Source organism: Meleagris gallopavo, chromosome 8 (genome assembly GCF_905368555.1).
Source record: "Meleagris gallopavo chromosome 8, MGAL_WU_HG_1.1, whole genome shotgun sequence".
In the NCBI taxonomy this organism is placed as follows: Eukaryota; Metazoa; Chordata; class Aves; order Galliformes; family Phasianidae; genus Meleagris; species Meleagris gallopavo.
Window position 1 is genome coordinate 16,817,508 of NC_139411.1, and position 16,420 is coordinate 16,833,927.

General features: G+C 44.0%; 1 protein-coding gene across 4 annotated transcripts in view; it reads left to right on the forward strand.

Moving 5' to 3' along the window:
• SEC31B (SEC31 homolog B, COPII component) overlaps positions 1-16,420 on the forward strand; it is a 32,454-nt gene that overhangs the window by 14,230 nt on the left and 1,804 nt on the right. For 3 of the 4 annotated variants that reach the window (XM_085229593.1, XM_019617604.3, XM_085229594.1), the window contains exons 13-26: positions 830-913; positions 1,857-1,962; positions 2,377-2,555; positions 3,177-3,303; positions 4,149-4,294; positions 5,792-5,965; positions 6,563-6,751; positions 7,493-7,703; positions 8,107-8,436; positions 9,504-9,542; positions 12,395-12,450; positions 13,653-13,799; positions 14,212-14,328; positions 15,434-15,505. In XM_085229593.1, coding sequence (XP_085085719.1) covers positions 830-913; positions 1,857-1,962; positions 2,377-2,555; positions 3,177-3,303; positions 4,149-4,294; positions 5,792-5,965; positions 6,563-6,751; positions 7,493-7,703; positions 8,107-8,436; positions 9,504-9,542; positions 12,395-12,450; positions 13,653-13,799; positions 14,212-14,328; positions 15,434-15,505 — 1,977 coding nt within the window. The remainder of the gene's footprint in view (positions 1-829; positions 914-1,856; positions 1,963-2,376; positions 2,556-3,176; positions 3,304-4,148; positions 4,295-5,791; positions 5,966-6,562; positions 6,752-7,492; positions 7,704-8,106; positions 8,437-9,503; positions 9,543-12,394; positions 12,451-13,652; positions 13,800-14,211; positions 14,329-15,433; positions 15,506-16,420) is intronic. The other variant, XM_085229595.1, reaches the window with a different exon arrangement.

The following is a 16,420-nucleotide window of genomic DNA, read 5'->3' on the forward strand; positions in this document are numbered from 1 at the left end:
CCTCGTGGTATACAAAGGATCAAACTGTATGATATTTCAGTTGAAGGGTGCTTGAAGACTGAAACCTGCTGCAATGGGTAGGGAACATAAGCAAGAGTTATTCTGTGGTTTCTTTTAGGACTGCACTAGGAATGCTGGATCAGCCCAGATTCCTTCCTCCTGACCTGAAGCTGTACAAAGGCCTCCTTGTCCTGCATTGTACTCGGCAATTCTCTATTTAGATCTTAAATGGTAAAGCTGACCAAGCTGACATGTGTAACAAGTATAACTAAACCTCTACAGAGAGTCCTTATCCTCAGAGCTCAAAGATGAACTGCACAAAGAGGTGCTTTGAGAGAGGGATGATGGAAAGAAAGTCCAAAATGACCCTTCAGATCTTTTCTTCTGATTGTGCTGGTCAACTGGACCCAAGTTTCCGGAGTTCCCAATAAAACAAATATATAGGCACTAGTAAGAGTATAGAAGTAGCTTTACTGGATCAGACAAAAATGGTCTTGAGCCCTATTATCTTACTGCTAGTTGATGCTCAAAGAGGTGTATAACAGCAGCACAGCTGTGAGAGCTTCTAGCATCGAGCTCTGCATCTCAGGGAGTTCTTCAGCCAGAAAGGTGACAGATAAAGATATTACACTAGTTGGAACTTCAACAGCATGGACAAGTGTTTGAAAAGGCTAAATAATGTCTGCCGTGTGGCCAGCCAGGAATAGGAAGATAGAATTTTTCACACTGCTGGAAGAGCCAAGGAATTGTCTAGCAATTGTTAGTTGCTTGGTGACTGTGCTGCTATTATGGTTAACCTTTGCCTTGTGAATATCTGTTTCTTTTCTAGATCACTTTATGTTTGAGTAATGGAATCCCAGATAAACAGCCCCTTCTTGAGACAGATGATACAAACGCTGCACAACCAGATCAGGTATGTTCTGTACATATTACCAGTCTGAGAGAATGAACAGAATGGGTAGAATGAGCAGAAAGGTTTAATACCAACCACAAGTTGTTGGGCTCAATGCAGGAATTGCATAGGGCAGTTCACAGGCCTGTCAGACTCTCACAGGGTCAGACTAAGTGATCCTAACTGTCCCTTCTGGCTTTAAAACAAATCAGCGAATGATGAAGATGGACTCCTGGCTATTAACACTGCAAGAGGGCTTGCTTTGCCAGCGTTGATTTCTTCAGTGATAGACTTAGCCTTACCCTGGCTTAACTTCATGCTACAGTTCTGGATTGCCTCTGAAGATTCTGCTGTGGTATTCCTTTTGCATTTCTTTCCTTTTCACTTCTATCCTTTGAACTGCATTTGCACATGATTTTGAGAAGGCTGTCTTCAGATGCCTCCCAATGCCTGGTTCAGCATCCTCTGTAAATTGTGTTCTGAGGAATCTAAAGCTGCTATCCTCAATGTAGTAATTTTGAACACTTGCTGAGATACTCTAGGGATAGCAGTTGTGTCCTGCATTCCTATCAAGCATCAAACATGTATGTGATCCTGCCTGTTAATTATATGCATCTTCTGCTGGGCTTATCTCTATTCCATATAAAATTGTTCAGCTTGCTTACAGGCTGACCACTGAATGCAGGCAAACTAGACAGCAGTATTGTTGTCAGTGCACGTCTTACACTGTCATTCTCCTAAGCATTGTCAATAGCAGCACTGCTCTTCTTGGTGCCTCAGTAAAACTATGCACATTGGTAGAGCAGTGGCAGGAGGCACAAAGGGCTTCCAAGCTGAAATTCAGACTTATATGAGCATTTTCAACCGAATGTGGAGTCCCATCCCACTCTGCAAATCATCAAATTGTTCTGGGCAGGATTTGTGTGCTCAATGAATAAATTAACCTCTTGCACTCTTTGCACAGCTTTTGATAAATTCCAGTGATGTAGCTGCTGTTCCCTCCTCTTCAGCCTTTTTTGACAACCTCATCCCACAGAATATGAGCATGTTGGAGATTCCTGTCACAGAAGGTATGTTACCTGAAATGTATTTTTGCCATCTTAGAAAAAGGGTAACACGACGTTCTACAGAGACCAGGAAGAATCTGGTCCACTCCAGCAAATGGTTATCTTTAAAGTACAAGTCCCGTTCTGCTGTCATGCAACATTTATATGTATTTTGTAAGTAAATTCTCTTCAGAGACAAGAGACCTATTTAAAGTGTAGGAGAATCATGTAAATGATGGAAGACTTCCTGTTGAGTCAGTGGAGGATTTTGTTTGATTGTTTTGGTTTTTAAGTGCAAAACCTGATTTGTGTTTCCAAATCTTCCTTTATTTGGACTTCCATATGTTACTGTTTCTTACTGTCTGCTCTTTAGAACAGTCGTGATCATGCATCTGGATGATGCCCCTGTAGGTTGACTCTGCTTTCTCACCTCTATAGATACTGATGGACTGATCAGCCAAGCTCTTTTGTTGGGAAATTTTGAGGGAGCTGTGGATCTGTGCATGCGGGCAGAGCGATTTGCTGATGCCATCATCTTAGCTATAGCTGGTGGGGAGAACCTCCTAAAGGAGACCCAGAAGCGCTACTTTGCCAAGCGGAAGACAAAACTCTCCCTGGTTAGTGACAGTTCTGTGTGCCCGCTGAGCAGGTTATGATGTGTGATAACATGGCAGATGTTTGTCTGAGTATATGTTGAAATGCTTAGGCAGGAAGTGAAATGTCCTCTTGGCTAGACATTACATTTTATCTCTTGATAGTTTTATGATGACATCATATTACCCACCTAGAATGTCTGTTCTCTGTTCCTTTTCATTTGACAGTTTGTGCCTTAGCTCCCTATGCTTGTAACTTGTTGAATATACAGCCCTTTCTAGCTCAACTAGGAGAATCCTAGCTTATTCATTGCCATATGGCAGAGTGTAAAAGGGAATGGGAAAGCCCAGCACTATATTCACAATCATCAGTGCTCTGAAGAAGGATGTGTTAGATAGATTTTCAGTCTTGCCTAGTGCAGCTACTTTCATTTCTTAAGTGCTTAGGGCTTTTTCCTTAGCAATATAAGGTAGCAATTACTGTTAACATTAGGATGCTGGGATTGGTGAACCCTCATATGCAGTGAGGTGGTTACTACATTACTGGGAAGTATCACTGAAAGTGAGCTGTTCCTGTGGATGCACTTGCTTGAGCAGTCACTCTTAGTCTTCAGTGATTGATAGGCCTTCTTTTTCCCCTTACAGCTAGTTTCCTCCATTGTGCAGCAGAAGTGGCAAGATATTGTTCGTACATGTGATCTACAGAGCTGGAAGGAGGCACTGGCCATCTTGTTAACATACTCAAAGCATGAGGACTACACTCAGCTCTGTGGTATGCAGTGTGTTATGTATATTCCACCTGAAAGGGATTCCCCTCCCTTTTAAATTCAGAGATGGATTATTGACTGTTTGACTTCAGTAGTTTCCTCCACCTTGTTGAAAAGCCAAATGTGCTCAGCAAACTGGTTATTCTGAGAAGGCAGAGTTAGGGGGCAATCTAGTGACCGAATCTCAATCACAGAATCGCAGGGGTTGGAAGAGACCTCAAGAGATCATTAAGTCCAAGCCCCGTGCTAAAGCAGGTAAGAAATGCTGCTTAGCTGGTGAATAGCACCTGGCAAACAGAAATGACTCAGCACTGTTGGAGAAGTTCCATCATTTCATACGTGTGAGATGACATCTTGAAATGCAAAGAACATGGCATCTAATACTGACCAAATTGTGGAGTTGGAAAGTTACCATGACAGTGGTGATAAGGTCATTCCAGCTTACTTTTTATCTCCGATCTTTTGCTAAACATGGATAACTACCAGGCTATTTACTGTCTCTACCACCAAACACTACTGTTGCCTGGAGATACCCACACCTTTTTGGAAAAAAGAGTGTTGAAGTTTCTTGTCACATTCGTTATTTTTAAGGTTTTTCCTTCTTTTATATGACCAGACAGACAAACAAAAAACGATAGATGTGTAAGAAATGACTTCTCTTTTCAATCAAATTGACTTTGCAATTCCGTAATGCCCATTTTTATGTGTTATCCTAGAATTGGATGCAGACTTAAAGCTGTCATTACCTTTTTATGCCAGGGCAGTAAGAGACTGCTAAGAGAGGACTGTGAGAGTTAATGAACTCTTCAAAATATAAGTGTTAAACATCAGCTGTGTTTCTTCCTTTTAGACATGCTGGGTTCCCGCCTAGAGTTGGAGGGAGATGCAGCCCTGTCCAATGATGCCTGCCTTTGTTATATCTCATCAGGCAATGTGGAGAGGTTGGTGGAATGCTGGGTAAAAAACCATGAGACTTCATCACCCCTTGCCTTGCAGGTACCAGTGTTATTATGTTGATTTGATTCTCTCTAGGCCAGTTTGGTAACATTAATCTGTTTGCATCATCACATTAAATCACAGAATGAATCATGGAATGGTTTGGGTTGGAAGAGACCTCTTAAGATCTAGTTCCAACCTCCCTCTAGGCCAGGTTACTCAAAGCCCTGTCCAGCCTGGCCTTGAATGCTCCTGGGGAGAGGACATTCACAGCCTCACTGGCCAACCTGTTCCAGTGTCTCACCACCTTCACAGTAAAGAATTTCTTCCTAATATCTAGTCTAAATCTACCCTCTTCCAGTTTAAAACCATTTCCTCTTGTCCTTTAGCTACCTGCCCTTAGAAAGTAGACTAGCTGCTGGCTTCCAAAAGACAGTGAAGAGCTGTTTGCAATCACCAAGGTATCTCCTTCTAGCCTGGACTATGGGCTTACATCTGGAGGTGACTTACCCTCTTAAAAGTTATGAGTCTGCGTGTTTGCAGAATACTGATTATGCTATGCATAAATACAGCTATGGATGGGAGTTATGGCTTGCATGTTCTTGTGCACTGGTGGTGTGTCTCAGCTTCTTTGGACTAAATCTATTATCTGACTGGTAGTTACCTGGGAATATATTTGCTGCTGAACTGATCAACTGTATAGCTGTAATGCTAAGGTTATCTAGCTCTTCGTACAGAACAGTCTGGCAAAATGAAGTCTAGTTCGTGTTCTTTGCACTGCAGGTAGAATAAGCTTGTATGGGCAGTCAGACCTTGAAGATGAATCAGGGTTCTAAGTCAGCGTTGTTGCCTGTTACACTTAAATCAGTCCTTGCTAAGCTGCTAACCTGTGTTGTGTCTATCGGTCACTAGAATGAACTAGTCAAGTCTTCAGCTCTAACATGTGCTGGTAACATCGTCTGCTATAGAATTCCCTGGTCTTGAAGCCTGCTAGTAAATAGCAGCAACAAAAAGGCCTCTTTAGCATTTCTGATTGAAACTGGCCTCCTCCCTGTCATAATGATGCATACATCATTAAATAAATACAAACTTTGCTTTGATTTGTAGGAGTTGAAGGGGCTTTGAATAACCAAAAAATTCCTGGTCTGTTTGTCAGTAGTAGTAGTTTGTCCTAGTGAATTTCTCCTGGTATGGTTATAATCCTTTCTCTTCCAAGCTGATACCTTGGACTCCTAGACTTACAGGAGTAATTACTTAGTAAAAAGATCATAGCTGATGGTAATGTTCTTGTGGTTTCTCATTTTCTTTTTCCTTTACTGTAAAAATAACCTGTGTCAGGATATGCTTCCTGGTTCCTGATTTTTCTGCACAAAGTGCACCTTTAGGAAATAGTTATCAATGGTAGTATGTGGTGCCAAGTGGAGTAACTTCTGTTCACATTGGACCCAATGGCAGTGGAAAGGGAGGAGCCATCTGGTGCTTCTCAGTGTGAGATGGGCCAGTAAAAGAAATCGGATTCTAAATGGTTCATTTCTCCCCCTCTTCCTGCCTATTCAGGATCTCATAGAGAAAGTAATGGTGCTGAGCAGGTCCATTGAGATGCTCCGAGGCACAGCAGAACCAGCGCCAGGCCCTGTCTTGGCAGAACAAATCACCCAGTATGCCAGTCTTCTGGCATCACAAGGATGCTTGGCAGCTGCAATGAATTACCTACCCAACAGCTCTAAAGAGGTGAGTGAGAAACAAGTTTTTGTAGGAAAGAGTACTATATGGGGAAAATGATGCTTTTTATAAGTGAGCTTGGGATTTTACTTGTGTCAGGACTTGAGGTTTAACATTAATTATGGTAATTCAGGAGTAGAGGTGTTTCGTTTTTCTAAGACATAGCATCTGTATTTGTTTTTTTTCGTTGTAGCCCCTTTGATTTGGGAAAAAGGAGGGAAACTACAGAACTGCAAAATGGTTCTTGAGGAGTGTCACTGGAAGGTAGTTTTCCAGGGAAACTACGTCTAGTCCTGAAACTACCTGACAGAAAAAGGGAATGGGGAGGTTACTTTATAGTTTAAAGTAAATCTGCCCAGTGCCGAAATGAAAGTGGGGCCTGGAAAAGGTATGTTGTAGAGATTGGAAGAAGGATTGGTGAGACTTCATCTGCAAGGAAATATGTCCTAGATTCTGTCACCTACAGGTTCTTTTCTGCTGGCTATTGTGTAAGTGACCTGTCTTGCAAATTGGTGCCCAGTGCTCTGGATCAGTCTGCTTTGAATGCCTCTCCAGTATCCTTCATTTGAGGCTCTTGAGGCAGTTCTAATGCATGCTTTGTTTCAGCTCCTGATCGAACAGCTCCGAGATCGACTCTTCCACGCTCAAGGAGAGAATGTGGGAGATCAGCCACCACCACCTTTCCCCTACGCTCGTGTCAATGTAGGTGTCATGAAGCACACATCTCCAGCAGCCCAGAAGGACACCACCCCTGAAGGAGTGGCACACAGAGCAGATCGCAGACATCCAGAGAAGGTAAGCCTGAAATTCAAGTGCTTGTGGGAGAAGGAGGAAGGCTACTGGGTTGGGGAAAATGTATGGAGAATTATGAGATAATGCAGAATGCAGACATTGAGGAACTCATCAGTGATGTCCGTTCCTGAATTAAACACAAGTTCTTTGATAATGCAAAAATGGGCCGGATGGCTTCTTTTCATAAAGTCCTTACCCACACGATAAAGAAAGGGATTGCTCTTCTCCATCTCACCCTTGGATCTCAGTAAAACTAGTGCATTTCAGCTTCATCTCAGTTCTTGCACAAGAAATTTGCATTCAGAAGGTTTTGCTTCCATTATTTCATCATTATTTCTTCACTATTTTCTCTGATTGTGCTTTTAGGAAGTCACAGCATGGTTCCTAAAGGCTAATCCTTGTGAAAGCCTGAGAATATTACCAAGTGTGTGGTTCCCAGCTTCATGAACAAGCTATGTGGTGTGAAAGGAAGGGTCATCAAGTCTTGTACTAGCAGAGAAGACAGCACCCAGCCTTCTGCTCTTTGCCTTTTCCTGCCAATCACACTTAGGGGTGGAGGGAGGTCCACTCCTGATAGCAGAGAGGCCTCTGATCCAATCCGTCCAGAGCACTGATAAAAAAAAACAGCATCTTCTCTTACCTGAGAAGTGGCAGAGATAGAAAGTGAGGCTGTTTTGTGTGTGTGTGTGTATGTGTCCTATATGACTCTGACCATTTCAAATTTCTTTGTTTCTTTAATTGCAGCCCAACTATCAGTCATCATTTGCCCCTTCAGCACCCGCTCAGCCTTCAGTGCCTTCCTTCTTCCCACCTCAGCCAGTGTCAGCAATGCCTGCACCTCACCATATTGTCCCTCCCCAGACCAGCACTAGTCCACAAACAAGTGTCTATTCCAGAGGACTGCCATACCCACAGTATAATGTGGGCATGGTTCCAGCAACAGCTTCAGGGCCAGGTAAGCATCGTCTGATAGCTGGTTCCATTGTCCAGAAATTCCTTAGATTTTCTTAGACTAAAGCCATAGGCATAAGTGACTGCTTTGCCTCTTTCTTACAGGTCTGTTTTACTTGCAAAAAACAAATTAGCAGTCAGAGAAGATTCTCAGCATTTCTGCTTTATGTAGTTCTAGAAATTGTTATGGCCCTTCTAGTTGTTAAGCATGTGTAGGAATGGAGAAGCCCCTGCTAACTTTGTGGCGCTATTTGACTGATGTCGCTTGGGCTATGGGGAATACTCCTGGTGTGGATTACCTATGGCATGACTTAAAGAAGAAAAGGCTTTCTGGCATGAAGGAGAGTATCGGTAGTAGTTTAGACATAAAAGAAGTGATGCAGATACACTCTCTGTCTTGTTTGTAGCTCTGTCACAATCTCCTCAGCCATTCAGCCCAGTAGGAGCCAGACCTGTTGGTCCTGCTCCCTTCCCCAGCCAGCCGCCTCTGTCAGGACAGTCCATGCCCATGACATCTCCTGGTGTTCTACCATCTGGACCTGCTTTGCTCACTCCAGCCTCGATCCCATCATCTCAGCTTCTTGCAGCCTGTCCTCTCCCAGTGGCAAGCCAGTCTCCTCTAGGTTTTTCATCAGCACCATTCAGCAGCCCCATGAACGTGGGTTACCCGCAGGGAGGTCCTGGAGCTCCATCTACTAAACCTCTGCCAGCAGCCAGCCTTCCTCCTCCTCCCATAGGTAAGTGCCGCCTGTGTGACCTGTGTGTACAGGATGCTTGTGGATGCACTGTGTTGTAAGTAGTGGACATGGGCCTTCTGAGCTCTGGTCTGCCACCTTAAGGGCTGGATGTGTTTTTATCTGAGGCCAATCTAATTGGCACATTGTGCTGAGTCCTGCTGTGGTGATGAAATACAGCAGTGATTATGGGTTTTATTCAGGTTGTTCAGCCACTCTGTCCCTCAGGATGTGGTTACAAGATGCTGTCTTTTCAGGTTCCCAGTGCAACTTTAAGCAATGGTTCACTCCAGAGGCATCTGGTCTGACTGAAAGAGTGGTAGTTCCCAGAGAATGCATGGTGGAAGGCTTGCTGATCTTATCCCTGCTTCTGTAACTTAAATGAGAAGTGCAGTTGAAATGCTGGGACAGCAAGGTGGTTCTTCTTTGTACATGGGATACCCCTTGCCTAGCTTCAAGATAAAATTCTTGTGTGCCGTGCTACAATTCTCCTCATTGTTTCCTGTTGCCATAATTCCTTGCCCTGGAATTCTCTTCTGGTTTCCTCTGTGCAGTTCACTAAATCTGAAACCTTTCCCCTCCGGGTTTGTAGATTATGTCCAGCCTAGCCTGCAAGTTGTGTGAAGTCCTTACAAGCATGATGAAGGAGCAGCACAGTGTTGGTCCTAGTTCCCAGTGAATGGGCATTCACTCTTTCTGTTTCTCACAACATCATCTCAGCTGGTGCTTGATAGTTCTTTGCTTGCTATCTAAAGGGGTGGGTTTAGTCAGTCTGAGACTCCTAACAGCAAAGCTGACAATCCTTCGATCTTTGAGCAGATGCTTTTCCAAGCTATACATATTCTGTGAAATGAAGGAACTGTGGCTTTGAGGTTTGCCTCTGCCTGGAATCATTTGCTGGTTTAACCAAAGATAGCAAATCCCACTCTAAAGCCTATGGGGGCTAAATGCAAAGAGTCTAAAGCTGTTCCAATTTTTCTGAAAAGCTAATGGATGGAAGTCTAGGGACATTACTTGCTGAGTAAAAGCTGTTGGTGATGATGACTGTCCCACCCTGCCTTGATTTTCAGGTTTCTTCCCTTGGCTAGATCCCCACGTGGATCATGCAGGTAGTACACAGAGAAGTTTCTAGACCTGTTGGGGAGGCAGTGTTGCTGCTTCCTGTGAAACATGGGGGTTGTGTGCATGTTTAGTGTGTGTGCATGCATGCATGCTCACTGCTATTCGTTGCATGTCTGGGGAGCTGTACAACCAGGGTAGAGCATATACTTGTCCAGGGGACTGGTAAGTGACAATTGTGGGTGTTGCAAGTAAAATGAAAAAACTACTGTTACTCATGAGTCTGAGTACAGAAGACAGGGACTTCTCTATTTGCCTCCAGTTTTGGAAGAATTAGAACATTCTCAATCTGTGTCCCTTCTGTCAGCTACTGGGCCAGTGGGGCATGGCCTGCTCCTTTCTTGGTTCTCCGGGCAATGAACAGTCCAGTGGTTGTAACTTACCTCATTTTCTCCCTGTTACACTCAGACTCATGCATGGCTTTGCTTGTGCTTTCCCTGGTAAGACTGAAAGAAAGGAGGTCCAACACAATGATGAAGTAGAGCTTCCCAAGCAGAGTCTGGGAACTCTCTTCCAAGGGAAATTGAAAAGTCCTCTTGGCTTTAGTTATAGGATAAAGCTGGGGTTTGAATCTCCATCTTCTAGGGGAAAGTTGAACTGCAGAGCTTTTTAGACTGGAGCTTTGAACGCATTAAACTCTTTGGAATTCACTGATGACAGAAAATAGATACCTCCCAATCTATATTAAGGGTTAGAATCAATAGTAGGGTAAGAATCAATGTCATATTGGGGTGGCTCTGCACAGTGGCTGATTGTACTTGAGACCATCTGCCAGGCACAAAAGATTATCCAGAGAGTCTCAGCTTTGTGTGGGAAATCTGAATACTTATACCACCCAGCAATCCTCACTATCCTTGCTGTGTAGAACAGAGTCCAGAAAGAGAGTTGCCCTTCCAACAGGGAAACAAAGGGCTTGATGATTCCCTGTTAAAGGAAAGATGGTTCCAAGATAAGAACATCAAACACTTCCTCAGGCTGAAGATGCCCTGTGATAATTCACTGCTAAGAAGTTCCTTCTCCTAGTAGCATTTAGCACCAGTAAGTACTAATGGGACTGTTTGGTATGCCTGGATGAGCAGTGCAAATAAGTTTCCTCGAGTGTGCTTTCTTGCTTGCTGCTGTCCTGGTTTTGATAGGTTCTTTTTTTTTTTTTTCTTCAACCTGAAAAAGAACTCTAAGATCTTGCAGGACGTTTGGCTAGATTGCTTTGTAAACTCCTGAATTGTGTGCTCATAGAGAAATTCTCTCTAGTATGCTGAAGAAAGTTCTTCACTTGTAGAAATCCCTTGCTCTCAGAGAGCATCAAAGATAGGGTAAAGGATAATAATATGTTGGCTGATCTCGTTTCTGGCTAGGATAATCCCTGACTCCATTATGTGACAGTTGTGGGTTTTCTAGCATAAGCATTGCTGGAGACTGCTGCCATGGGGTGTTCCGTTCAGAGTTGATGAGAAATTGTCTTTCACAAGTAGCATAGACAAGGTAGTCAGGGTTTTATCCCAGCAAACTGCAGGAAAGTTCTGTCGTCTCATGTCTACTGATTAAGTGCCTGGCTTAAAGACTATAATTTAAATAGCTGTTTCCTCTGAGGATTCAAAGTGCCACTGGACTGGAACAGTGCCAGGGACTGCTAGGCCACAAGCTTGGTGGGGGCACACAGAATTCTAGGGCAGAGAATCCCCAAACTACAAATAAGTGCCAATTTAATTAAACTGCTGATCCAAACTCATTAGAGAGTGAGTCTTGAAATCATGGGAAAAGGGAAGGCAAAAAGAGGCTGCCAGAATTTTAATAATAAAGGTAATTAAAGTAATTAAGCACTTTTAGCATCTTTCCTCTGTGATTTTTAAAGCACAGTTGAGGATCAGTGGCTCATGAAGTGTGGCGCTGAGCTCCAGGAATTTTGATATTGCCCCTTAGAATTACGCTGCTTTCTCACAGATTCTTCCCATCTTATGGACCTGAGGTTATTAAGATCAATGTGACAAAAGAAGCACTGGGGTTTTCAGTAGAGATCCAGATACTCTTACAAGACAGCAGCAGACAAGGTAGTTGGAATTTGACCTTAGCAGAATGAAGTGTGGATGCAGATCTTTTGCTGTCATGTGATTGATAGATTTTTAATTACCTGGAGTGAGGTTTGAGGCTATGTGCCACAAAAATATCTGCTGAGAAACCTCTCTGATCCCAAAGTAGTAATTGGCTAAGTCTGTTCCTTTCTAGGTTGGAAGCCAACAAATTTTCCTAAGCTTTGGTCCTGAACATCCTTTTGAAAGGGGAAAAATTCAACTCACCTTCAAACTCTTCTTCCTCCTATCATGGCAACCTGTTCCACAGTGAAATTCCACAGTGAGGCACTTGTGCAAGCATTAGCTTGAAAACTTCTCACTCATAGCATAACTTTTCCTGCAGTATCATAGCACTAGATTTTTCTGTCTAGGGAACCCCAGGAAGTCCCTGAACATACATGCGTGCAGAATTCCACACTGACTCTGAGACTGACTTCTGCAGCCTATGCAGATTGTGGAAGGCCTCAGGTAGTTGCAGAAAAGGCTTTCTGTGTGGGAGTGAGGGTGTGCCAGGACAGTCTGATCAGACATCACCTCATGAAGCATGTGTATGTAATCAGCTGCTGAGAATGTAATTAAGAAAGAAAAGCAAGAACAGTTTTCTGGTCTGCCAAATGGTCCTTAAATTCCTCAGCTGAAACGGTCTGAAGGTATGGTGGTGGGGGAATTGGAGCCGAGAGCCCTTTAAGCTAAGGGGAATTCCAAAACATGAAGATGGCCACAGCAGCAATTCGCAAAGCCTGACATCTGTGCCTTATTTGCTCTCCTGACAGCTCAAGAATCTTGGACTGATCCCTCTGCTGCAAGGGGAGGCCTTCAGAAGAAAAAGGTAAGCTTTGGGCTGGAATATGTGCTGGTTTTAGCTAGGGAACTCCATGCAAGAGATATGTTCCTTTAAATGCTTATTGTCACACTGAGCCTCTCTCATGTTGGCCCGTCCAGTTCTGCATGATGAACAACACTGGAACTGCAATCCGAATCATCTCAACTCTTTGCCATCCAAACTTGATATACCATTATCCAAGGTGGCTGTTTTATAACATGGTTATCGTCTGTGACGTAACATACTCACTCATTACTTCCCAGACTGAATATAGTCACCTATTGATAGAAATACTGATTTAACCTTATCCCTGTGCACATGCATCTTTTTTTGACTTGGATTGGAAGATCATGGTCAGTTCACACGTGACAGCTGGGGGCAGCATTTCCCCTCAGCACAGTGAGACCTACAGTGATTATCCTCAGAAGCTTGACACCGGCTGATATGGCACCGTGTTGGCCCTGCTGCTCCCTGCGTTGTAGTGATTACATTGGAGGGCCTGTAAGCTGAGCAGTTTTGCAACAAATGCTCTCATTACCCTGTTTCTGTGACTGCTGCCTGCTCGCGGGTGTGACAAGAAGCTTCTTTGGCACTATTCCCACCCCCTATTCCTCTTCTTTAGCTTGGAAGAGACTTCTCTCTGGCAGCATAGCTGGGAACCTGCTTCAGGCTGTGCTCACTACAACAGGATTAGCCTCTTGTTAAAGCCATCTCCTTTTGATCTAGTCCTGTCAAAGTGAATCTATCCTGACTCTCTGGCTTAACAGGGGCATGATGAAGTGTTTGCAAGAGGATTCTCCCCCCATGTCGTGGGATTTTCCCCAGCTCTTGCTCTGCTGGACACTTTACTGCTGCTAATCTCTACATTCAGGACTCGTGCCATTGCAGAGCCAAGGCGGCTTTCTGAGGACCAGTGCTTTCAGGGGCAACGGATCTCTTTGAGTGAACAATTCCAGAGTGGGTTTCTTGCTGTTGCTTTGACTGTTCATCTAGGATGCAAGAGGAAGGGCCCCATGCTCTTGAGGGGGCTTGAAAGAACAGAGATGCGTTACACATTTTGAGAACTAAGCTCTGTGAAAGTTAGAAAGGAAGCTGAATTTGATTGAGGAGAGAGTAACCAGCCCTCTTTTCTTGGACTTGTATTTTTGTTTGTTTTCAGCACAGATTTTTTTTTCTTTTGCCTTTAATCTCTCTTATTTTTCTGACAGCTGCCTGAGAAATTTGCTCCTCTAGCTCCCATCACAGCTCCAGTAATGAGCCTGCCCACTGAGGCCCAAGGGATCCATCCTCAGCTCTCTAGGTTGCAAGAATCTGGCCAGTCACCCCCAGGAGCACCCAAAGAAGGCAGCCTGCAGGTATTGAGGAGAAGTGTGATGTTTCCCAGCCACCAGCTCTTTGTCAAGTACAAAAATGTCTTGGCTTTTGAGATGCTTATTTCTTGGCAGCTGCAGGGCTTATATGTCTGCTTCTCAGCCCTTATAAAACATTTCTGCCTGAGTGCTAGAAGAATTGCCTAGAATTGCTACCAGAGTTGAAAGTGGCACCTGTCTGTGACTAGAAGGGGGAGGCAGGCCAAGACAGGCTGTCAGCCTTCTGAAAGGTGGGAATCCACAGAGGCCTGAAACTATACTGTCGTCTGTGCTTCCAGATATTCTCTGAATTTGCCAGAGGGTGAAATTCTTCCTGTTCAGTTGCAGGAGGGGAGTTTTGCTACTCCTGCCTTTTGTGCTTCTGTTGTATTTATTCATCTGTTTCTCTCTATGTCAGTATCACCAGCTACCTGCAGAGAGAGTTGAGAAGAAGGAGGTGCCCCCTGAACACCAGGGTCTGAAGACCACACTTGAAGGGTTGGTGCAACGCTGTTCTGCCGTTGCCACCGATCCAGTAAGTCCTCTCTTCTCTGGTCTTTGGCTTCTTTGTCCTCACTGATGTTTGAATGACGTTTCTGTCAGCCTAAGAGAGGAAGAGGCTTCTCTACATAACCAGGTTATTTTCCGTATGCCTCCTTCCTTCAGGCCATGGACTTGTCCATCTCATGGGATTTGAGATGTGTTCTCTAACAGTTACCCACTACCTCTTTTTGCCTCTCAGGAGCAATGGTTCTGTACTCCTAGCTCTTTGAGGAAAGCAGAAGAAATGACCCAGCTAATTTAGCTTCCTTTGCCATGGTTTTGATGCATATGATGCATAGGTAGTTACTGCAGAATGGCTGGCAGTACAAGCTCTCGGAGCTCAGAGGGAAAGGCTAAGATACACTGAAAGAGAAAGCCATATAAGCATTGTTTGAGTCACTGTAACTTCTCGAGCTCATCTCCTGGAAAGTGTTCCCTCTAGGGATGGTTTGGACTTAATAGTCTGAAGCTCTGAAGCTGACACTGAATTTGAGTGGCTGGATTGGTAGAGCAATGCAATATACCTGAGTTCCTAAGCCTGCCAGCCCTGTCCCAATGTTGCCCAGAGCTAGGCATTTCTATCTACAGTGTAACGTACCTTTGAGTGGATTATCCAAGGTGGAGCAACCAGATCTTCAGTACTCAGACTCTTTTCTTGGTGGTTACCTAGAGTAGGAAGAATGTTTCTTCCCTTCCTCAAGGGGACTGGGGTTTCTGCTTCCAAGCTTCTGCTTAGGTGAAGTATGATGAGGTCATCTGAATGTCCAGTGGGTCAGTTAATGAACATCTCCCCAGCTTTGGAACTAGTTGCTCAGTTATATAGTCTGAAGGCGCTGTTAGAAGGGACAAATGTCTTGGCTGTGAGGCTGTGAGGACAAATCCAACCTCCTGTTTTGGAGAGAATGCATGCACGTATATGTACATAGCAAGGATATGGCCAGTTTGTATCACAGACTCTGGCTGTAAATTGTCTGGTAGAAGTTGAGATGCCACTGAAATTGCAGAGTGCTGAGGGGAGACCTGAGCAGGAGTAACCTGATACAGGGAATAGTGTGTTTGAAGCCCTGTCTGAGCTAGCAATGTCTGTTTTACTTCAGAAAACTCGAAGGAAGCTAGAGGATGCATTGCAGCGGCTGGAGACCTTGTATGACAAACTCCGTGAGCAGGCGGTAAGTGTATGCTTGCATTTGTTATCAAGCTGGTTTCTTGATCCCACTTCTGAACTGTGCTGTGGGCCCTGGTGTCTGTTCCAGTGTTTCTGCTTCGTACCCTCTTAAGAAAGCAAAGGGATTGCAAAACCTTATGCTTTTTGATTCCAGCCAAATTTAGCTATTCTTCTTCCTTAATCTTGGCCCAGAAATACAGTAAGGAAGAGCTATGAGGGACTATTTGTAGGGTGGTTTTCCTCCCAGGAAGTATACTTGGGAGGTGTGTGTGTGTGTGTGTATGTATAGGTTCTAGATGGGGAAGAACATTTGTAAAGGAATGTTCTGGGGGTAGTTATGAACCTAACGTATCCAACTAAGAGGATATTGCTGATGCCAATTGCTGGAGGGCTATCAATCAAGGGAAGAATTTTTATAACATATATATTTTTTGTGAGTGTCCATTTTATGCCTGAGTAGAGATGAGATTCTATGCTAGACGGACCACTGATCTCCTCAAATACATCAGATATTCATTTAATGTTGAAGTGTTGTTACATAGGAACTGTGTTAACTGTAACTTAACCTGGGTATTGATTAATCATAGAATCATAGAATTACAAGGTTGGAAACAACCTATAAGATCATCTAGTCCAACCGTCTTCTCATTACCACTGCTATCACAAGCTACTAAACCGTATCTCACAGCTCTTCGTCCAGACACCTCTTGAACGCTGCCAGGGACGGTGATTCCACCACCTCTCTGGGCAGGCCATTCCAGTGCCTGACCACTCTTTGAGAGAAAAAGTTTTTCCTCATGTAATGTCTAATTAATGTTTGCTATAGGCTAGGAAACTGAAGGATGGAGTTGGCTGTCCCTCCTGTCAGTGCTTGGCTTTGTAGGTGCTGCATTTGGTGAGGATCAGGTAGAGAGCAGGA